At 39.4% G+C, this 24,708-nt stretch overlaps 1 protein-coding gene across 1 annotated transcript in view; it reads right to left on the bottom strand.

Annotated features, from left to right (window-relative positions):
* Positions 1-14,242, bottom strand: part of BRDT (bromodomain testis associated) — a gene marked incomplete at both ends in the record, with an annotated part of 35,690 nt that extends 21,448 nt beyond the window's left edge. The window contains 6 exons of the mRNA XM_081144607.1: positions 563-691; positions 6,733-7,074; positions 7,839-8,011; positions 11,626-11,740; positions 13,238-13,375; positions 14,054-14,242. Coding sequence (XP_081000733.1) covers positions 563-691; positions 6,733-7,074; positions 7,839-8,011; positions 11,626-11,740; positions 13,238-13,375; positions 14,054-14,242 — 1,086 coding nt within the window. The remainder of the gene's footprint in view (positions 1-562; positions 692-6,732; positions 7,075-7,838; positions 8,012-11,625; positions 11,741-13,237; positions 13,376-14,053) is intronic.
* Between the last annotated feature and the right edge of the window lie 10,466 nt (positions 14,243-24,708).

Here is a 24,708-nt window from a genome sequence, read left to right as displayed (position 1 = left end):
AAATCATTATGTTGTGCAAGTTAAACTCATACAATGTTATATGCCAATTATATCTCTAAAAAGCTAGATAAAAATTACAAGAAGAAATTTAAGACTTATGCTTCCCATGCTATGACAACCACAGCAACTTTTCTCTTACCCTTTTCCAGGTAAGACAGACCTTTCAAGTTATATAGAGGACCTTCTACCTTCTTTCAAGGATCTCCTGCCCTGTGGTTGCTGTTATCATTCTACCTCCCAGTGGCTCAGCCACAAAAGTACTTAAGCCTTCCCTTCAGTGGGACCTGGGCTCCAGTCAACCCTATCTCAGATGTCTAATGTCCCCTCTTCACTAACATTTTCCCCAATATCCTCTATATGCAGGGCAGCTTCGTTAAAAGATTTGCTACTGAATGATGCTATACCCCCCAAAACAAATAATCCCGTCAATTTTAAGAGTATAATTTATAAATTGTACTTTATTACTTGGGGGATGGGTGTTATCCTTTATCTCTTGTGTTATGGTTCTAAAATTTTAAACTATGTTCACAGGAAATTCACTCTCAAAGCACATGGAACTCACCTGGAGCATTCTTGCCATTGTCACTACTTCATGATCTGGAGGATTGTATCTGTAACAATTCATGAACATTAATCTAACATCTGCAGCAAATTCATATGCATCCTTATACTCTTGGTTGTCCATTTTTCTCTAAATAAAGAAAAAGTTACAGGATTCACAACATAGTTCAATAATTATTTGAGCACAGGTAGTGTTTATATTATGAATTTAAGCATCAGAATAATACAGATAATGCCAAAACAAATACCCATCATCCAGATTTGACAAATGTTAAAATTCTGCTTTATCTATTTCATATTATTAGACTTGGAGAAAAAAACAAACAATGAATTTTGACAAGTAGAGATAGGGAAGGAGAGCATTCCAAGTAAAGAAAAGAACAGGAACAAAATCAGAAAAGCCCGAAAACAGGAAGTTTTCAGATAATCTTAGACAAGTTTGATCATAGAAAAGCAATGAAAGGTAATTCCTTAAACAAACCTTGAACATCTATATGTAAGATTTGTATTAAAATTGTCCTAGGAATGAAAAGACATTAAAAATGGAACAGAAAAGAAATATAATCATGGGTTTCATTTTTAGCTAGCTGCATATAAAGTATGTAGAAGAATGGGGGCGTAGAGTAGCCAGTTAGGCAGACACTATAAAACTATAAAAAGAAAAACCAACTAACAGACAAGAAAATCCTTTAGACTGCTGGGGGAAATGTGTAATGAACAATTCGTTAACATATAAAAGGTCAATAACAAATGCAACATGCCAGAACTCATTTGTAATTGACAAAATGCAAAACTAAAACATGAAACAACTTTCCGCCAATCATATCACTGGAGGCTGGAATGAATTCAGAGAACTAAATAATATCACCATCTTACCCCTGTAATCCTATAATAGCCTCCTAACCAATCTCCAGGTTGCCGCTAGAGAAATCATTTTAAGAATCAAATATAAGGGTATAATTCTCATGTTTAATGGCAGCTCTTTCCCCCTGTCACTGTTTCATGTTCTCCATGTTCCATGTTGTCCTGCTACAGTATTCTGAAAATGCTTTCCTCACCTCAAGGCCTTGCAAGTTGCTCCCTCTGCCTGGAATGTCCTATAACGTAGTAAGTCCTATTTATCCTTTAAGATTCAGCTCAGGTTTACTTAGTTCAGGAAATGTTTCATGACCTGTCAGTCTGTTAGTGTACAGGGAAAAGTAGAAGGATATTTTGAAGAGATAATGGTTAAATGTTTTTTCAGAACTTAAAACATGAGCTTCAGATTGGACGTGCTAATTTCCAGTCGGGATGAATAAAATTAAATACACAACTAGAGGAAAGACAGGTTACCTCCAAAGGAATAACAAGTACGCTGAAAGCAGAGATCTTACCAGCAGCAACAGATACCAGAAGGTATCCTCCTAGTGTTGAGGGAAAATAACTTCTAGAAATACATAGGCAGTTATAGAATCATTGAAGATTAAAACAAAAACAGGGCTTCTGGTCAGGACGGTGGTGTAGGTAAAGGTGGTATTCACATCTTCCCAAAACCACATCAAAATTACAACTAAATTACGGAAATACCATCATTCAGTCCTGTAACTAAGGATATAAAGAAGCCACAGCGAGGCTGGCAGGAGGGGCGGAGATTAAGACCAGGGCAATATTATGCCCACATGTGGTGGCTGAAAATCAAGAGGGATTATCTTGGCTGAAGAGACTCACCCCACAAGGAGCAAGGGGCCCCAGGCCCACAACAGACCCTCCAACCAAGCCCAGGGTTTCAGTACCAGGAAGAGAAGTCCCCATAACTTCTAGCTGGAAAAACAAACGGGTACTGAGGCTGAATGAGACAGAAGGCTCCTGGAGTCCCAGGTATTCTCCTGAAAGAGCCTGTGCATGAACTTACTTGCCCTGAGTTCCCGTGCTGTGGCAGCAGCTCATAAGGTGCCAGGGACATAAGAGGAGGAACTGAATTGTCAGGCATCAGGGCAAGGGCTGGAGTAGCAGCTTTCTCCCAGACGGAAGTGCGGGAAGAGGCCATTGTTCCTTTGCTGAGAACTCCCCACACAGAGTGGGCAGGCTTGTGTCATATCTGAGTATCAGATTGGCTAACAATGCTTATTCCACCTTGGTGATTCCCTGAGACCCAAGTTTTGGGCAGATCCAAGATTCTTCCAGTGGCTATTCCTTACACATGGTCTGTCTTGCTCATTTGGTGGGCGTTCCTAAAATTTCTCAAACAAGCAGCATCTGCCCTTGGCATGCCCCATACCTCTTGCTAAGTGGCCCCGGGTGTGGTACTAGCAGAAGCCAGGCTTGGTTTGCAGCTTGGCCTCTTCAGGGTACCTCCAAATACAGCTCTAGTAGCAACCATCAGCAGACCATTTTGTAGATCATACCAGGTGGTCCCTGGGCAGGGCACAGACAACATCTGACCTTGGTCTGCACCTCCCAGGAGGTCGCAGAGCCAGCACGCACGGTGGACAGCTTCAGACCATGCCCAAGCACCACCCAGCTACCTCCATTAGTGGCATACTAAAGGGGCAGACTCAGCAGGAAACATTGCCCTGCTGAGGTGAGTCCTAGTCCATGGGGTTGGCCTCTACACAGATCCTCCACTGTGGTCTCAGCCAGTCTTTGCAGCTGATCAGCCTAGGGGTGAATCCCTCCCACTGATGTACCAACAGCCATCAACTACAACAAGAGGTGCACCTGGAGTGCCCAGCTTGGGTGACAGAAGAGGCTGAACCACTGTGCACTACAGGACACCTACTACATAACTACTACCAAGCCCAGGAGAGATAGCAACTCTACATAATAGATAGAAACAAACACCGGGAGGCAGCCAAAATGAAGCGACAAAAAAAACAGACCCAAATAAAAGAACAGAGCAAAATTCCAGAAAAAGATCTAAACAAAATGGAGACAACCAATCTACTAGATGCAGAGTTCTCAAAACACTGGTTTTAAGATTCTCAGTGTATTTAGAAGTACAGTAGATGAACTTATTGAGAACATCAACAAAGAGGAAACATAAAAAATGGAGACAGAAAACATAAGAAAGAATGAGTCAGAAATGAAGAACATAATAACAGAAATGAAGAATACATTACAAGGAATCAGCAGCAGAGTAGATGAATGGGAGGATCAAATCAGCAATTTGGAAGATAAGGAAGCAAAAACCACCAAATTGGGGGGGGGGGGATTAAATCCATTTAAAAAAATGGCAGAAAACTTCTCTGACCTGCTCAAGAAAACAGACATATAAGTCGAGGAAATCCAGAGAGTCCCAAACAATATAAACCCAAAGAGGCCTATACCAGGACATGCCATAATTAAAATGCCAAAGGTCAAAGACAAAGAATCCTAAAAGCAGTTACCTAAAAGGGAGCACCCATACAACTTTCAACTGATTTATCAACACTAACTTTGTAGGCCAGAAGAGACAGGCAGGAAATATTCAGTGATGAAGGACCTACAATCAAGTTTACTGTACCGAGCAAGGCTATCATTTAGAATTGAAGGACAGATAAAGAACCTAAAGGAGCTCATCACCACCAAGCCACTATTACAAGAAATGTTAAAGGATCTTTAAGAATAAAAAAAAAAAAAAAGGTGAAAAAATTTTAAGATGGCAATAAATACTTATTAACAACTTCTTTAAATACAAATGGATTAAATGCTCCAAAAAAATGTAGGGTGGCTGAATGGATAACAAGACCCTTACATATGCTGTCTGTTAGAGGCTCACTTCAGATCAAAGGAGACACCTTAAAGGGATGGAAAAAGATATATCATGAAACTGGAAACAAACCCAGCAGGGATAGCAATACTTGTACCGACAAAATAGACTTTTAAACCCAAAACACTAAATGGAAAAGACATATGTATCCAGATGTTCACTGCAGCATTATTTACAATAGCCAAGATATGGAAGCTACTTAAGTGTCCATCAACAGATGAATGGGTTAAAAAGTGGTGCATATAAACAACGGAATATAACTCAACCATTAGAGAATGAAATCTTGCCATATACAACAACATGGACCCAGAGGGTTGTGCTGAGTGAAGTAAGTCAGGCAGAGAAAGACAAGTCATATAAAACAGACTCATAGATACAGAGAACATTTTGATGTTTGCCAGATGGAAGGGGTTGGAGGTAGGGCTAGGTGAAATAGGTGAAAGGATTATGAAGTACAAATTGGTAGTTACAGAAGAGTGATGGGGATGTAAAGTACAAAATAGGGCATATAATCAATAATATTGTAATAACTATTAAAATGTTTTTAAAGATATTTTTTAAAATTGATTGTTAGAGGAAGGGAGAGAGAGAAACATCTATGTGAGAGAGAAACATCCATCAGTTACCTCCTGTACTTGTCCCAAACTGGGATCGAACCTGCAAGCTGGGTATGTGTCCTGACAGGAATCAGGGAATTGAACCTGCTATCTTTTTGTGTACAGGAAGCCACTCCAACCAACTGAGTCACAGTGGCCCAGGCTAAAAAATTAAAAAGAATACAGACAAAATATAGACTCCTAAGTGTTTATGGAAGAGTTACAAAGTTTGCACTTTAGTAAAAAGAAAACAAACTAAGAGGGAAAGAGTAAGATGGAAAAAAATGAGGGTGAACACAAAAATTAGTAACATGTTAATAAACTTCATGTTGGTGATAAAAAAATTTAAAAAATCCTTTGTTTAAAAGAAAAGCCAGCCCTAGCAGGTTTTCCCAGTGGTTAGACCCCCTCCGTCCCCCCACACTGAAGGGTCCCATGTTCGATTCTGGCCCAGGGCACATACTTCCGCTGCAGGCTCAATCCCCAGCCCCAGCTGGGGCACATGCAGGGGGCAACCAATCAATCTGTCTTTCATAGATGTTCCTCCCTCTCTCTCTCTCTCACTCCTTCCACTCTTAAAAAAGCAATGGAAAAAATATCCTCAGTTGATGATTAAAAAAAAATTTTTAAAGGAAAAAAAAGCCAAACTTTTTAGACCAATGATTTTTCAACTGGTGTTCCATAAGAATTTTTAAGATATCCAATAACTATTTACTAAGAAGCACTGACCTCTTTTCCCTTAGATTGTCAAATTAAAAAATGACAACACCCAACACAAGAATAGCCATTCGGTGTGAATGAATGAAAATCATATTTTTTGTCAGATTTCCAAAAAACAGTACATTTTTTGGTGTGCTTTAGAATTTTAGTAATTAATTTATGTGTGCCATGAGATGAAAAGGGTTGAAAATTTCTGTTCTAGGCAATAAGTATGGAGTACAATGAGTAGTCATTCAGAAGACGATTGAAAAAACTTTTGTAAATACTACAGTTCTATTTTTAGTGATTTCCCTTATAATTTACATAAACAAATTTTTCCAATAATTTAAAGCTTCCAAATCATCAATAAAGAGACCCTGCAGTGCAGAGAGGTTTAGAAACAATATATATGGCTTAGGCAAAAAGATTTTTGCATTAGAATTATGCATTCATTAAAAATATTCTTGCCCTACCCAGGTTGGCTTGGTGGTTAGTGTATCGACCTGTGGACTGAGGGGCCCTGGGTGTGATTCCAGTCAAGGGTACCTACCTTGGTTCCAGGCTTGATGCTCGGTCCGGTTGCATGGGGGAGGCAACCAATCAATGTGTGTATCTCACATCCATGTTCGTCTCTCTCTCTCTCTCTAAAATCAATACATATCCTCAGGCAAGAATAAAAATAAAATTCTTAAAAATAATGAGACAATATCCACACTACAGTAAGTGAAAATTCAGGGTACAGTTATATACTGTAACTCAAATACTGTGGTAAAGAAAATGGATGTGGCTCAGCCGGGCGTGGCTCAGAGGTTGAGCATGGACCTAGGATCCAGGTGATCAGGGTTCGATTCCCAGTCAGGGCACATGCCCAGGTTGTGGGCTCAATCAATGACTCTCTCATCATTGATGTTTCTATCTCTCTCTCTCTCCTTTCTTCTCTCTGAAATCAATAAAGATATATTTAAAAAACAAAACAAAAACAATGGATGTGTTTGAATAGAAAATAAGATAGATTTTTAAATGTTCCCACGATTCAGTCCAGGTGGTTTTAATTTTCATGTTTATCATTGTCTCAGTTTGATATTTCTTTACAAGGACAAAAAATCACTTTTATAATCAAGAAAAGAAGTCCTTCCCATTAAGACTTACCTTGATAGTTCCAAGATCCATTGGATTTTTTACAATATCATAGTAGTTATGGAGTCCCAATGCATTAACATCAACAGGATTATAAAAGGGCCATGCATATGAAAAGTGCTTCTTTGCAAACATTTCTTTAAGAATCTCACTACAGTGCCTTAATTGTTCAGTTACTTTAACTTTATATTGTTGCTGAGAATTCTGCAAAACTTTCTTCCGCACAGTTTCTTTTATAGGTGGTATTTTTGTTGTTTTTTTGTCTGTAAGTGCTGGGGAAGGGTCACCACTTGCTTTAACTACTGAAGTTGTAGGAGTAGTTGTATCTGCTTTCCTTTTCACACCCCTTGTAACCTAAAACAAAACAATTCGACAACAACAAAAAAACTGTAAGGTGACATTCAGAACAAATTTTCTTAATAAACAAAGGAAAGGAGCCCAGTCATTGTGGCTCAGCAGTTGGATTCCTGGTCAGGGCATATGCCCGGGTTGTGGGCCAGGAGGCAGCCAGTCAATGCCTCTCTCATTATTGATGTTTCTCTCTCTCTCCCTCCCTCTCTCTAAAATCAATAGATATATTTTAAAAAACAAATGATCAAAAAAAACAAAGGAAAGGATTATTAGCAACATGTCTTCCACATATTCAATATTAGTAAAAGCTGATTTCTTTTACAGGCAAAAGAAGTAATTCACTTATTTTCTTCTCATACCCTATGAACTGTCTTGTGCAAACCTTTGAGACTAATGAAGGATAGAAAAAAAGTCATGGTTATATGGAAAGATTTTGAATACACGAAATCAGCTAGGGCATATAAATTTTTTAAAAAATTTATCGACCTGACTTTTTAAAGGAATTCAGTAAGTTACATCACACACACTCAAGAAACTATAAAGAAAGAAAAAAAGAAACTATAAAGATACTAAAGCAGTTCAAATTCTACCTAAGAGGTCTCCAAATTTTGGCCCACATCCTAGTTTTCTGTTCACAAAATATACACAAGCAAAAAGATTGACAGCTGTATACTAAAGACCAATTTTCATATCAACTTAAAAAAGGTACAGACACCACAACAATCAAACTTACACTGAACTATACTTCAAAGCTACAGTAAACTTACCTGGGCCACTGTTTGTGAGGCAGAGCTTGGTGGAGCACCTTGTGCCATATTTAAAGGAGAAACAGATGTTTCAGGAAGTACAGAGGGACTCACTTGCTGCTTAAGTACTTTTTCCGATACTTTAGGAGACTGTTTTTCTTTAACAGAAGAAACTGCTACATTCTGTTGAGTGCCTAGCAAAGTTTGAACCACAGTCAATATTTGATTAAAATATAGAACTAAGACATTTTTCTTAGTATTCTATTTTAATCCATTTAGTTGTGCTTTTTAGCAGTATAAACATGGTACATTCCCATTCTCCTTTGAAACCCTCCCACACACTTGCTGACAGTGTTAGACCAATTTAGATATATCAAAGACTTCAAAACCTGGTATTAATGGTAGGCTTATTAATTTTACTCAAAAAGATGTGTGATGTAAACTCTAACAGGCAGATAGCAAAAATTTCAGATGTCTCGGAGACAAACTGTATAATACTATGTGAGGCCTTCACAATGTCCTGCATAAATATCCAAGGATTCAAAATCATTACAGATAATCCATCACTACCTGACACAGAATGACAGATGCAAACATGACTTTCTTATCAATATATCCTTTAGATGATTCTGCCAAAGGGACGAGCATGCATGTTCTTATTATTTCACAAGTCCATCCTTCCATCAAGGAAACTCCATTCTTCTAGTCGCTCAGGCCAAAAACCTTGTAGTCATCTTTGAATCCACTCTCTCAAACCCAATATCCAATCCATCAGCAAACCCTTTTGCCTCTATCTTCATATCCAAAATCCAACTATACAGTTCTCAGAAATTGTAATTGCCCTGGTCCAAAGCATCAATTCTCAACTGAATTATTGCAATAGCATCCTAAGAGGCTTTCTTCTGTGTTTACATCCTATAGTCTATTGTAAAAATAGCAACCAAAGTGACATTTTAAAATTTCATAAGATTATGATACTTGTGCTCAGTGCCCTATGACTTCTAATTTTCTCTCTAAGTAAAAGCCAAAGTCCTCACAAGGGCTTGTAAGTATGTGCATGATCTCTTTGCCTTCTCCTCACACCTGACCTCTTTCCAACCTCACTTCCCTCCCTTATTTCACCCCAACCTTCTAGCGTGGCTGTTCTCCTACTTGTTAAGCATGAGCAGACTATTTGCTCTGCCTGGAAGGACACATCGTGATGGCTCACTACAAAATTCTTGTCAGCCTTTACTCAAATGTAACCTCCTCAAGCCCACAAATATAAAATAACCCTCTTCCCACCCTCACCACTCTCCAGTTCTCTTCTTATTTTTACCACACCCTTATCACATTTGACATGCAACATATTCGTATTCCCTACTTTCCAAATTATTGCTAAATAAACTTAGGACCCAAATAAATTGGATATATTTCAAGATAAGTTTGGTATCCTCAGCCTCTGAGCTCTCACTACTCACTAAAACTTAGGAACCAACAAGATTCAAACAACCGAATATTCTTTGATAGCCTCTCATCTGTTGCTCTTTGAACTCAGAAACTAAACAGATACGTTTAATGAGGAATGCCTACATTTACTTATTTTTATCTATTTCCTCAGCGAGGACAAAAAGCTCTGTGAGGGGAAAGACACTTTGTTTTGGTCTCCACTATATTTCTTGTATTGCTTAATACCGTACTTGAAGCACAGGAGGACTCAATAAATATTTATTGCATGCCAATTAAGAATCAGGCCACCATTCTAGTTGTTGGGGCACAAAATTGAAGACAGTCTGTCCTTGTAAAACATGTTGTCTAGTGTAAGAAAGAGACATAAAATAAGTAGTCAAATTGATTACAAGTGATGCTAAGTGTAGGGAAGGTAATAGATAGGATGCTGACAAAATTAAGGTAGAGTCCTACTACAGAAAAGATAGCCAAGAAGACCTCTCTGAGGAGATAGCAATTAAGATGTTACTGTAAAGATAAGAAGCAGACAGCCAGGAAATGGTTGGCAGTAAAAATGTATTCCAAGACAATCAGTAGGAAAAACTAGTGATAGGAAAGTAGCTCAGGATAAGAATGAAGAATTGGGCAAGGACCAGATCACAAAGGGCTATGGTAAGAATTGAGACTTCATTCTTCCATGGGAAGCCAAACAGAGCCAAAGACATTTAAACAGGTGAATGACATATTCTAATTTATTTTTTTAACAGATCACTGTTGTTATCATATAGAGAAGAGACCAGGCAGGATAATCAGGATCACTGTAAGCAGACAGCAGGATCACATTACGAGGATGGTTGCAAGGGCAGTTTGGGGGTTAAATCCAAATGATTTACTAATGAACAGAATATGGGGGGGGGGGATCACAGCAAGGAAGGAACCAAGGACAACTTCTAGTATTTTGGCTTGAACAACTGTGTATTAGTACCATTTTCTGTTACAAGGAATGATCAGGGAAAGATCAGTGCTGAACTGTGAGCATGTTAAGTGAGAGATGTGTATAAGACATCCAAGCGAATATATCCAGTGAAAAACTTAGTGATAGTAAAGTAGCTTGGGGATAAGAATTGGTTGCTCAGATAAGACTATCTTAGAGACATAAATTTGGAGATTAATAACAGAGATGGAATTTAGCAAGAATATTGAATATCAAGCGCTTAAAAAAAAAAAAGACCCATATTTAGAGATGGATCCAGCAATTCAACTTGTGGGTGCTTGTCCGAAGGAAAAAAACCACACTAATTCAAAAAGATACATGTACCTCGGTTTGCTGCAGCTTTATTCACAACAGCCAAAATACGGAAATAACCTAAGTGTCCACCAATAAATGGATAAAGAAATTGACATATAGGAATAAAATATTGCCATTTGCTACATTAATGGACCTAGAAGGCATTGTGCTAAGAGAAATGAATTAGACAAAGAAAGACAAATACCGTATGGGTTCTCTTATATGTGGAATCTAAAAAAAACAAGAACAAAAAACAAAAAACAAGATCACAGAGAGAACAGATTGGCAGTTGCAAGAGACAGGGGTGGGAGAAATAGGTAACATTTTTTTAATTTAAATAAATTGAATAAAAAATTGAAGAAGAAAAAACAACATAACCCAACTTCTACCATCACCCCGCTACATGCCTTCTACATCCAAGCCACTAAACTATATACTCTACATTTACAACAATGAGAGCTAAATATTTTCCTGATAGTATAGATGGAAAACTGACATGGAATGATTAAGCAACTTAACCAAGGTTATACAGCTTGAGTGATCCATAGATAAACCAACATTTGATCTATGACAATCTTGGTTAACTTTTAGAATAAATCTATTTGAATACTTAAGATTTTATAATCCCATATTTGAATATTAGGATTATTAGCTGTAAACTGTTTCTCTATAAAGTTTTTTTGAGTTAATAAAAAGAAACAGAATTTTTAGACTCAACAGTAACATTTTATTCTTAGCTATGGGATCTTTTGGTACAGATAACATCAACATTTCTGACCCTCTTGTTAGTATAGCACAGATACAAGATCCACTAAAAATGGTAATAGTGGTCATGATTTATTGGGTGCTCACAATATAGGAAACCTGGCTCCGAGGTCATAATCAATGTAATCCTCCCTAATCATATATGATAGCTATCCCTGTGCTCAAGGTTTAGCAGACTGTTTAAAAGACAGTTTACACCCTTAGAACAGGATGTAAAAGGACTTCTGGATGTCTATGTCCCTTGAGGGATTTATTATTTAGTTTTAGCCATTATATTTATATACCGTGTGTACACATGTGCAGGCACATAAACCTTTTCTGGCTTACCTTTCTTTATTCTTTCCTTACCACCCACAACTTGCTCTTCTTGTGGCATCTGTGATAACTTCTGTTTAAACAACTTCTCTAGAGCTTGTGCCATAAGAACAATGTCATCTCCAGTCTAGAAAATATACTATAAGGTTACACAATATGGTCACTGTACCAAGCGCTTCTTAATTGTACTTAAGTCCACTGGTTTTTTGTTGTCATTTTTTTAAAATAATGGTATAATAATCCTATGGTTTTCCAGAAGACAGTATAAATATTAGTACCAAGTTTCTATAAGTCAGCCTATCTTATAGAAGGCAGAAACAGAGCACTCTTAGATGGTTATTTATTAAACAGTATTTATCACTTCTAAGTTAAGTTTAGAAAAAAGGATAGCAGCTCATATTTTAATTCTAACATCCTACCCCTTTAACTTCTAAAAAGGACACAAGATGCCTTCTGAGCGCTAGAGAGTTACAATCCAACCAATCCCATTAATACAAAAAGTAGGAGAAATTAAAATTTCTACCTCACAAATAGGTTAAAACAAAACCTATTCATGCCTATGCAAATTACCTCATTATTTGCAGTTTTCAATTAACTAAATGATAAAATGACACTATAGAACTCAATTTTTAACTCTTAACTACTTTCCTTAGCTTTACTATTGAGGGGAAAAAAAACACTAAATTACAAAGCAAAAGTCTGAAGCAGAGAACACTTGTTTCTAAGTTAGGTAGCTCAGGGGAATTACTAGACTTTATTTTTAAATGCAGAGTGTGAAAGACCCTTTGGAATTCTTAAATTAAAATGAAGTTTCAAATGGTACTTTGAGAGTATCAGTGGTTCTGATTTTTTTTTAAAAATTACATTGACTAATAGTCTTAAATCTTTTAAACATATAAGGTGGCACTGATAATTCCCTTGGGAAGCAAATCAGAATCTCTATTACATTTCAGTGTCACTAGTGATTCTGAATAATTAGGACATGTTTTTTAAGATGTTTAGATATCATAAAAGAGCTTGGAAAGGATGCAGTATTCCTGGAAACAGGAATCCTATATGGAGGAAAAATTGAACAGACAAGTCTGATTTTATGGATAAAATGTGAAGATTATACTCAAAGTGTCCACATACAAACAGTCTAATGCATTAACACAGATGCAAATACTACTACTAGGATATAACTGAGAATGTGTCTAATCTTAAACTTGTCATGAAGTTTAATGTAATCTGTTTGGCTTCTTAGGTTATGGCCAGGGATTCATACAATGAAAATCTAAGCAAGATTAGTATATAACAAGGTTTATCATCTTATAATTAAAATGGCAGAAGAGCGGTGGAGAATATTTTGAAATAATACTTTACTCACAGAAACCAGCTGTTGTTGGCATTTCATTTTTTAAAGCATAGTAAGTCATTACAGCTACCCAGGCAAAAATATAGCAAATAGAGTGAAAAAATATTGATAGATGAAAACAATAAAAACTGGTAAAAAAAAAAAAATCATCTTTAAAAGTATGTAAAATACTCCAAATCAAGACCTGAAATCTGAAATCAGCGCACTTGTTTATACATATCTCCTATATGTGAAAGCACAGAATTAGCAAGTATAACAATGCTTACATACCTTATTGTATAAATAACAATTTGAAAACATCGTATTGAAATCTTCTATACATTCTGAAGCCTGCACGTAATACTTATGTTCCAAGCGCTTCTTAATTGTACTTAAATCCATTGGGGTTTTTATAATGGTATAATAATCCTATGATTTTCAAGAAGACATTATAAATGTTAGTATTAAGAATGAATACAACAATTGGTACACAAGGAAATTTAAGAAACTGTACACCTGTAACTAGAGAGAATAGGTTACCTTTCAAAAGCCATAACCTGGAAACTAAAACCATTACTAAATGAGAAACAAAGCTGATTGCCATGGCATTATTTTTAAGAGGGAAAAAGAACCAACAAACAAAGAATAACACAAGAATGTAAAAGTAGAACCATTCTGGAAAACAAAAAGTAAAAGGCATAAAGAAAAAGAAACCAGTATCTATTGAATTTGACAGAGCAAGAGTATAATCCCAGTTCCATGGTTTACTAGCAATCTTACACATTAATTAGGCAGAAACCGTCAAGAGAGACTTCATGGGTGTGACCCTCATGACAGCCCGCATGAAAAAGTCAAGTGACATATGCTATAACAAGAAAGCATGAACTATAATTTAACACAAACTGTTAAAGTAAGAAATTCAATACTCAGAAAAATGAGCATTGTTATTTAGGAAAAATTAGTCATTGGTATATGCTCCAGTGGTGCTGAATAAATCAGCTGTTTATTAAATATATTTTATAAAACTAGAGACTAGTTTATTTATTTCAGAGATTTATACGGTTTTCTTTTCCTTTTTAAACTAATGCAATTATAAGACATACTTACAGGCAACTTTAGTTTCACGGCATCCACAGGCTGCTGAAAAGGCCAGGAAAAACTATGCTTCCATAAAGCCTTCAAGACAACTTTTTGTAGATACTGCAGTTGATTTGTCAATCGCCCATTTTTCTTAGTGTTTATATACTCTGGTGGTGGTGGGTTAACAATAGCTGTTTGTCTACTTGGAAGAGACATTCTTAACTGCTTCCAATCCTGATATTCTAATGTCTACAAGTACATGTCCTAAAAAAACAAACCAAACCCACAACTGAGTTAATTTCAAAGTACTTTCAAAATGGTTCTATAGGAAGTAAAATGTATTCAAGAGTAACAGACATCATACTTTAAAGCACATCATGATTTTTAAAAAGCCAAATAACAAATGAATCAATTTTTAAACAAATACAAACCTTTTCCTATACAAGTACTAAAAGTTGTTTCATTATGTATGCCTTCGTTTTGGATGATTTAGGTTATTTCAATCTTTCACAGTTATTTCTTTCTGCTTTTCTAAAACACTAATTGAGGTCTTAGCAGGAAAAGTCTAAGTTTCTGGAAAAATAAAATAACAGGCAATGTTAAAGATAATATTAGTATATAGTTATTCTACAATCATTAGTTCAATGAAGGGGAAAAGGCAAAATAAAGGATTTCTGGCTAATCTGAATAAAATGGTAATTATGAAAAAATGACAGTATTAAAATGCTACTCTTTATTGCACATTGCTACACCTAAAGTAAAATACTTTAAAACTTCACAGTATTTCAGAAAGATAGTATCTAGCATAACTAGACAGCATTGTTACTTTAAGGATCAGAGAACAAAGGTACTACACCAAGTATGTTAGCAAAATGAAATGCATGATTATCAAATAAACTGCCCACTTTTAGAGATCAGTGTTAAATTTAGCCAATATCTTTTTGTTAACTCAGTGTTCATTCTCAACTTAAAAAAAAGATTGTGATAAACATACCATAAAATTTACCATCTGAACCATTTTTAAGTGTACAGTTCAGTAGTATTGAGTATATTCATACTTTTGAGCAACTAGTTTCCAGAACTTTTTCATCTTGTGAAACAAACTATACCTATTGAACAACTCCTCATTCTCCCCTCTTGCAACCACACTCTATTTGCTGTTTCTACGAATTTTACTATTCCAGGTATCTCATAAGTAGAACCATACAGTATTTGTCTTTTTGTGACTGCCTTATTTAACATATTGCTCTCAAGGTTCATTCATATTGTAGTGCTTGTCAGAATGTCCTTCATTTTTAAAGTTCAATAATATTCCACTATATATTTGTACATATTGTTTATCCATTCATTGACACCTTGGCCCACCTCTTGCCTATTTTGAATAGTGTAGTGAACATGGGGGTATAAATATATCTTCAGGACCCTGCTTCTATAAATGTTTAAGTGGAATTTCTAGACCATATGGTAATTCTAATTTATTTTTTGAGGAACTGCAAAGTGTTTTTCTATAGTGGAAGCACCATTGTACATTCCCCTCGACATTCTACAGGGTTCCAGTTCCTCCCTAGCTGCACATCATTTGGTATTTTCTGGGGTTTTATTGTTTGTTTAAAAGTAGCCATCCTAATGGTTGTGACATTTTGTTGATCATTTTAAAAATAGCACTGCCCAGGCTCCAACCTCTGGAGCTGGGACTTGGGAATCAGTTTTACTTGCTTTTTAAAGTCCTTTAGTGTTTCCGCTCTGGACTGTGTGGCTCAGTTGGTTGGAGTGTCCTCCCATACACAAAAAGGTTGTGGGTTTCTTTCCAGGTGGGGCACATACCCAGGTTGTGAGTTCCACCCCCAGTCGGGTGTATACAGGAGGCAACCAATTGATGTTTCTCTCTCTCCCTCCACCCTCCAAAAATCAATAAAAACATATCCTCAGGTGGGGATTAAAAAAAAATTCCTTGATGTTTCTGATATGGAACCAGGATTGAGAACCACTACATTAAAACAAATTAACTTGGAGGTGATTACCAATCTTATAATTTATTTCATCTTGTGATTTGACTTTTTCTAGTTATATGTATGAACTAGAACTCTTAAAAGTCATTGAGAACAAAGGAGATATTCTAGAATGTCACAATGAAAATGGCTCTTGTCCTGGCTTTGTAATTATTTAAAGCTAGACTACTTTTTGAGTGTCCCAATCACAAAGATAACCACTATGACTTCTATCATCATAGATTAAGTTTAGTGACTGTTTTTAAACTTTATGGTTTTACTATACATTATATTGTGTCTTGCTTCCTTTCATCAATGTTATGTTTGTGAGATTTAGCCACATTACCTGTGTTGTTTGTTCATTTTCACAGCTGTATGGTATTCTACTATGCAGGAAATGTTAAAGGAACTGCTGTAGTTAGAAGTTCTAAATGGCACACTAGATCAGATGAATTTAATCTGAACTTTTCACCCTGAAGCTGCAGAATATACATTCCTCTCAGTGCACATGGGTCATACTCAAAGATAAACCACATGTTAACACAAAACAAGTCTCTACAAGTTCAAGAAGATTGAAATCATATCAATCATCTCAGATCACAAGGGCATGAAAACTGCAGTAAAAACACTCAAAAAGATCCAAACACCTGGAGGCTAAATAGCATGTTATTAAACAATGAATGGGTTACCAATAAGATCAAGAAATAAATTAAAAAATTCCTGGAAACAAATGCAAAAGAACACACCACAACCCAAAATCCATGGGACACAGCAAAAGCAGTCCTAAGAGGGGAGTTCATAGCACTACAGGTCTACCTCAAAAAAACCAAGAAAAATTTTTAGTAAACTATCTAACCCTACAACTTAAAGAATTAGAAAGCTCCGCTGTGAAGCCGACTGGACCAGGGCCTTTGTTTGCTGGTTGTTGTTGTTTTTTATTGCTGCTTCAATTTCATCAGCTGTTCAGGTTTTCTGATTCTTCCTGATTAGTTTTACATGATCTCACTCACATGTGGAATCTAATAAACAAAATAGACTGAGTAACAAAATAGATCCAGAGACACAGAAGCATGGAATAGACTGATAAATCTCAGTGGGAAGGCGGGGGTGAGAGAGTGGGTGGGAGAGATTAATCAAAGAACTTATATGCATATGTACATAACCCATGGACACAGACAATAGTTTGGTGAAGGCCTGGGGGTTGGAGGTGCATGCAAGGTGGAGGGGATCAATGGGGGGAAAAACGGGAGGGGGGATATCTGTAATACTTTCAACAAAAGATAAATTTTAAAAATATAAAAAAATAAAGAGAACAAAGATATTCTAGAAAAAATGAGAATACTTCCCATCCATTTCAATAAATGGCAGAGAATAAATTATTCTATGTTGTGCTCTCCTGTTCCGACCTCATAGTTCCTACACATGGAGGAGGCAACCGGTAGGGCATATAACTAAAGACTTTGGATTATGGCTCTAGGGCTCAGAAAGGTCAAAAGTAATCTGCCCTGTGATGAGCTCAAACATTTTAAATCCTGCATCCTCAAATGAGCTGTCTCCAATTCAAAGGAGAAAAAGGTTTCTTCAAAATAAAATCAAGACCCTTGCCAGGTAGCTCAGTTGGTTAGAGTGTGGTCCCCATACACCAAGGTTGTGGGTTTCGATCACCTGTCAGGGCACATACAAGAAGCAACCAATGAATGCATAAATAAATGGAACAACAAATTGATGTTTCTCTCTCTCAAACCAATTTTTAAACATTTATCTTTATTGTTGAAAGAATTACAGATGTCCCCTTTTCCCCGCCATGGACCCCTTCTACCCCGCCCCATCTCCCGCCCCAGGCCTTAAGCACACTATTGTCTGTGTCCAAGGGTTTTGCATATAGGCCATATATGACAAACCTACAGCCAGCATCATACTCAAGGGGCAAAAACTAAATCCATTTCCCTTAAAAACAGGAACAAGACAGGTTTGTCCTTGTTTACCACTTAATAAAATCAGGCTTCAATTAAGGTCAAATAGCTGATCTAGAAAATACACCTTCTGCACGATTCAGTCTTCTCATCTGCTCCTCCCTATAATCTAAGGAGTCCTGTCTAGAACTCTTTTCAGGTACTCTAGATAATGACCCCCTCTCTGAAGGTTCCTGTTGTCTCTTGACTGGATCTTCAACATTTCTATCCCAGTTTACCCTCCCATATAAACTTTCTCAAGTGTCCCTAAAATTCTTCTCTTGATCCTATTGTGTCCTCGTAGCCTCAGTCTTCTCTTCTCACCTCAAACAAGAACATCCTTAAAAATGAACTTTACTCTCCACCTCACACTATACTTTTCCCCACCATTTCTCTTAAACTCCCTTACACTAAGGTTAATTACCATACTTAGTTGTTAAACACAACAGATTTTTTTTTTTTTTAATGTCTATTGATTTCAGACAGAGGAAGGGAGAGGGAGAGAGATAGAGACATAAGGATGCATCATTGACCAGCTGCCTCCTGCATGCCCCCTACTGGAGATAGAGCCTGGGCCCTAACTGGGAATCGGACCTTGACCTCCTGGTTCACAGGTAGATGCTCAACCGCTGAGCCAGGTTGGCTAGGCACAACAGATTCTTTTTGATCCCTATCTCACTTGCCATCTCAAATACATCTGTCACTAGACTACTGTGACTCTTAAAACTCTTCTAGTTTCCAGGACACATTTTGCCCCAGATTCTATTTGTTGATTTATTAAGTATCTATAAAGCACCTACAATGATGCCAAACACTGAGCTAGAATTTGGAGATACAGTCTCCTTACAGAGACTTATAAATAGGCAATTACAACATGGTACATAAAATTACTGCGGGGCCAGAGAAAACAGGGTGCTAAGGGGACAAATAGAGGAGGGTCAGAGTGGAATTCCAGATGTCATCTCCTTTATAATCCCATCTTCTGCTAATCCATTAATCTTCCTTTGTTCTTCCTAAACCTAAATCGGATCTCAGTCGCTTCGAGGTACCAAATATCTCTACACAAATGACTATAAATTTACATATTCTGAATATTGAGTTCCTATTTTCCATGCCCCAAACCATTGGTTTTGTTTAGTCACTGGTCACTTCACACCCGAATTAACACAATGTTTGATTTTTGTTCAGCAATTTAAGGTCATATTGTTCATCCCACTGCCCATCATGACATGCAAATATACAAACCCTTCTACGGCCCCTCGTCGGTCTCACTAGACTCACCTCCTGCAGCTCTCCCGCCCCCAGCAGAGCTGTCCCACCCTACTCTGTGCTCCCGCACGGCCGTGCCCTTGACTCGTCTCCTGACCGGAACCCCCCTCATCACTCTTGGGTGGAACTTCTGTCTCTCAAGACACAGATGCTGTGGCCTTTACCCAGAAGCCTGCCTCGCTCCCTTCCACACACCCACGCCCTTCCCACAGGTCCCCAAACATCCTGGACACACCTCACCTTAATCCCTCACACAAGTCAGCACCTTGAGATCACGCCCACCTGCGATCCGGCCACCCCCAGTGGCGAGCTAAGCGTGTTCCAAGGGCTTCGTGTGGGCGGAATAAAGGAATCAAGGGCAGGGATTTCCCCGTCCCAGACGCTGCTGTCCATAATAAACACAACCAACATGCCGGCCACCGCCAAGGCTCCGCATCTCCCGCGCGTTCCCCAAACTACAGCACCAGCAGGGACCCACCCACCCAACACCCCATGCGTGTTCTTCGACATGTTACAACTGGGCCCCCAACCCCTCTCCCCAACATCCTTCTTCCAGTACCGTCCTTGCAAGCACCCCCCAAAACAAAAACACAAAACAAAAACCGTTAAGAGAAAAGCCACACCCACACCCACTTTCAAAGGGTCTATTGGGCAACGAGCATGCACTTGGTTAAGTCCAAAGACGACCAACTGGCAGCTCACCTGGGCTGCCGGCGGGCACCGGCATGGCCTCCCTAACTGCCTCCCGGTTACACGATGTTGATGGGGGAGGGGAGAGAGACAGAGAAAAAAAACACAAAAAACGGTTATTCCCCACCCAGGGTCCCACGGACGCCCGAGATCCCAGGCCTGTGCTCCTCGCAGAAGCTCTGTTACCTTTTGTAAAATGGATCTTGTCTGATCGTCCCCTTCAGCTTGCACAAGATGAAACGGTGCGGGCAGCGGTTCTCCACCAACCGTCGCCGCCAGCTTTGGTCCTAATGGCGGCTGCTAGCGGGCAGCGACAGGCGCCTTTATAGGAGACGTCCCGCGGGCGGCCAGCCCATTGGTCCCCGGGTGTCACGTGGCTGCGCGGAGCCGGGGGCGGGGCAGGTCTGGGCGCCGCAGGCGTAGGAGCGCCGCCCTGGCGGCCTCAACCGTTCACGCAGGAGCCCTGCGCTGCTCTTCTGGAGGTTCCCGAGCTTAGGGGGGCGGCGTCCCCATCATTTGCATGCTTCGCTCCAGGCCTCCCCAAAGCTCTGGTCTTTTGCACATAGCGAGAGCTCACTATTCGGTAGCCGCTGGGGGCGGAGCCGGCCTGAGCGCGCTGGGTTTTAAGTGGCACTTAGGCGCCGTTTCACAGCAGCTGCCTGAGGAGGGTGGTTTAAGGTTTTGAGAGTCCTCGGGACGCCCGCCGCATAATTTGTGGACGCCCGTTAGGAGGATGTCTTTAGCCCGGTAGCTGCCTCTCGGATCCAATTGCAAACGGTGCATCAGTTCTTATAGTGACTCCCAGATGGGCGACTGGATGGAAGGATGGAGGGGAAGGGAGAAGAGGAACAGCTGAGGAGCTGCCGGAGGAGCTGGGAGAACCGGCCACTCGTTTCCCGAAGCGCGAATCCGGAGCCGCCGCAGACCCGGGCGCGAATCCCGCCGCTTTCCTGGGAGGAGAGGTCCAGGGACCCCGCGCTCACAGGACGGCAGCGCGGCTGGAGGTCCCAGCTAACCCGAGCTGCGGGCACTCTGGCGTTTAGAAAGGCTCTTCTTATTCAAAACACGGAAGGCGGCTTACTTTAGTAAAAGACAGGATTAGAAGGCCTTTGTTTCCAAGTAACTCAAGGATCAAGAAATATAAAATTTAAACAGAAACACACCGCGGAAGAGTCAGTAACATAGTGTCCGCTTTGCTTAGATTTATTGTGTTCTTGCTTTTGTTGTTTAAAATCTGATTATGCAGGGGACGGAAAGGATGCGGGCGAGACCTCAGTACAGACCGAGGCGTGGCCCTCACACCACCGAAGGTCTAAGGGAGGTCACAGAAACCACTCAATGCAAGTGCAGATTTCCTCAAACCTAGTAGTTTTCGGCTCTCCTCCTAAAAACCGGTGGGAGGGAGAAGTGCTGGCACCACAGAAGCCTGAGTGATCTTTGAAAAAGGCAAATCTCATCATTGATAACACCCTTAAAGGGTTCAATTACTCCGCATTAGTTTTAAAATAGAGATCAAAACCCTTGAGATGAGCTACAGGGTCCAGGAGGATTTACCCTTTCAGTTCCCACCACCCCCTCCAGCCACATTTAGCTCTTCCCAGTGCCCCGGGTTCCCTCAGGGCTCCTATAATGGGCTGTTCTTTCCTCCCATCCCGCACTCAGGTGTCACCCTACAGTCATTCCCTCAAGGAGGCCTCCACTAGATTAGGTCTTCTTGTTAAGCACTCTCACTACAACCTAATTAGGTAGCACTTATTAAGATTGTAATTATATAGCCAGAGGTATATTTAACACCTCTTTTCCCCACTAGACAGTAAGCACCAGGAGTACAAATATCAAAAGCCTATAAAGTGTATTATCATCGAGTACATAATCCTCTCATCCCTCCAGTGGTTAAAAGGCTGTGACGAATCAGATTAGAATTAATCTGGGTGGGGAAGGGGAGAATGACAAAATCAGATTTGAGTTTTGTTTTAAAAAAACAAACACGTAAAATGCCCTGCCTGCATGGCCCAAGGGTTGAGCATAGACCTATGGTCCAGATCACGGTTTGATTCCAGGTCAGGGCACAAGCCCCGGTTGCAGGTTCGACTCCCAGTAGGGTGCGTGCAGGAGGCAGCTGATCAATGACTCTCTCATCATTGATGTTTCTCTCTCTTTCTCCCTTCCTCTCTCTGAAATCAATAAAAAAGACATATTAAAGACATAAATCAGTTGCAGAACAAAGAATATGGGGAATGGGGTTTATTTGGTATTAGAGTGGATATAAAGATGGTTTGGGGTTTATGGCTTGAGTACTTGGAGGGGAGCATTATTTACTGGGAAGGGAAATGTAGGAGGGAAGCAAGTTAGAGGAAGGGAAAAGATCATTAGTTCAGTTTTGAACATAATGAATTCAGAGTGCCTGTGAGATATCTGGGTGGAGATTTTAAATAGAGAGTATATTATACAGTTCCAAATAGTCTAGGTTGAAGTTAGGAAAAGAGGGCAGGAAGGAGGTGAAAGCGAAAAGGGTTTGGAGTGTTAGGGAGAGTGGAGAAAAAGCTGACTGAGCAAAGATGTTGATAACACATATTCGAGACAGTTAAGACTGAGAAATTGGTGGGTGTTAATGGGGAAGTAATATAGCTGCTTTTATCTAACACTGAGGTTTGCCAGGGATGTATTACAGAAAGACAACAGAAAAAAGTAGCTTCTAAAATTTTGAAACAAAGTACCTGAAGACCAGCATAGTAAGCCTAGGATATCACAGGACTATTCCATGTCATATGGAAGTAGTTGTAATTATGTTTTTTTAAGCATCAAACATAGTTACATGAAGTATGCATTTTAGTTTAAATCAAGATATCGCATGAAATAGCTGAATAGCATTTTAAAGTTCCCATCCTTCATTCTAGCATCAGATTCAACAAGAGGAAGCCCATCTTTGTCTTCTATGGATTCGCATGTCTCCAGAACTCAGTTAAAGAATTTAAATTTGCAAATAGTTTTGTAAAGGAATTAGGAGGCAAATAATATATTTAGACGTAGGAGATGATATATTACTAAAGATAAAAGTATTTGTTACCTCTGTGTTGCTAAGTACAAAAGTCGGTTGTTGCTAGTTCCATCTTAATCTTCCACTCTGTGTTGAAGGCTCCAGTGGCTCAGTCCTTGGACCTTCTCCCTATGGATACACGCTTAGGAGCACACCCAGTCTCAAGGTTTACCTGCTTTTGGCTCCCAAATTTACAAGTCTAGTCTGAACCTTTTTCCTGAACTCAACTCAAGCACCCAACTGCGGACTGGATATCTCCATATGAAAAGTCTAATGAGCCCCTGAAACCTACTTAGCACATCCAAACGCGAACTCCGGATATCCCCTTTCAAACTGCTCCACCTGGTCTTCTCCATCTAAGTACATGGAGACTCCAATCCTAAACTCATTCAGGCCAAAAATTCCAATCATCTTGTCTCACATCTTTCAACCAATTAAGTCCAAAAGGATTTGGTTCATCAGCAAATCTTTATGCCTACATTTTTAAAACCTATCCTAAATAAATAGACAAACAAACCTATTCAGGATACCAACTAGTCTAAGTCAATATAATTTTTCATCTAGTTTATAGCAACAGATTTCTAACTGATCTCCAATGCTGCTGCTCCCGCCTTCCACCTCCTTTAGTCCTTCATAGCCTCAACACAGCAGTGGAATGATCTTGGTGTTCATGTCACTCCACACTTTAGAATTTTTCAGTGGCTCCCCATTTCGCTCATAGTCAAAACCAAAGTCCTTGTCCTGGCAGGTTTGTCTCAGTGGTGGGAGTGTCGGCCTGTGGGCCTCCAGTTCAATTCCCAGTCAAGGGCATCCCAGCCCTGGTCCAGGCTAATGCAGGAGGTAACCAATTAATGTGTCTCACATAGATGATTCTCCCTCCTTCTCTCTCTCCCCTGCCCTCCCAGTTTGATTCCAGGTCAAGGACACATACCTCGGTTTCAGGGTTTCAGTCTCCATCCCCAGCCCCTGGAGGCAACCTATCGATGCTTGTCTCTCCCTCCCTTCCACTCTTTCAATGTAAAAAATATCCTCATGAGGATTAAAAAGCAAAACAAAAAAACAATATAGTCCTTGAACGGTCTTCAAGGCTCTATATCAGTTGCTCTTCTCCCCCCACCCCCATCATAACTTGATCATATTGCCTGCTACCCACTCACCCTGGGCACGCCACTCAAACTCGCCTCCTTGCTGATCTCAGGACACTCTCTAGCTATGCTTCTGCCTTAGAGCCTTTGCTTTAGCTGTTCCCTTTGTCTGGAAGGCTTTTCCTCCAGAGTGGAACGGCTCGCTCCCTCATTTTCTTCAGATCTTGCGTCAACTGTCACCTTCTCAGTGAGATCTTTCATAGTTAGCTTATTTAAATTAAACATCAGCCCGGCCGGGCGTGGCTCAGCGGTTGAGCGTCGACCTAGGATCCAGGCGATTGGAGTTCGATTCCCGGTCAGGGCACATGCCCAGTTTCAGGCTCGATCAATGACTCATCATTGATGTTTCTATCTCTCTCTCTCCCCTCCTTTCCTCTCTCTGAAATCAATAAAGATATATTTAAAAAAAAAATTAAACATCACATATATACACACACGTGTGTATTTCTTTTTTCCACTTCTGCTTTAATTTTCTCCTTAATTCTAATCCCTAACATACTTTATATTTGTATTTATTTATCTTGTTTATTGTTTCCTTGCCCTACTAGATTTGTTCATGATGTATCCCAAGTACCTAAAGCAGTGTGTGGCATAGAGCAGA

Source organism: Miniopterus schreibersii (genome assembly GCF_964146895.1).
Source record: "Miniopterus schreibersii genome assembly, chromosome: 8".
Lineage (NCBI taxonomy): Eukaryota > Metazoa > Chordata > Mammalia > Chiroptera > Miniopteridae > Miniopterus > Miniopterus schreibersii.
Note: the sequence above shows the minus strand (reverse complement) of the source record. Positions and strands in the feature narration are given on the sequence as shown.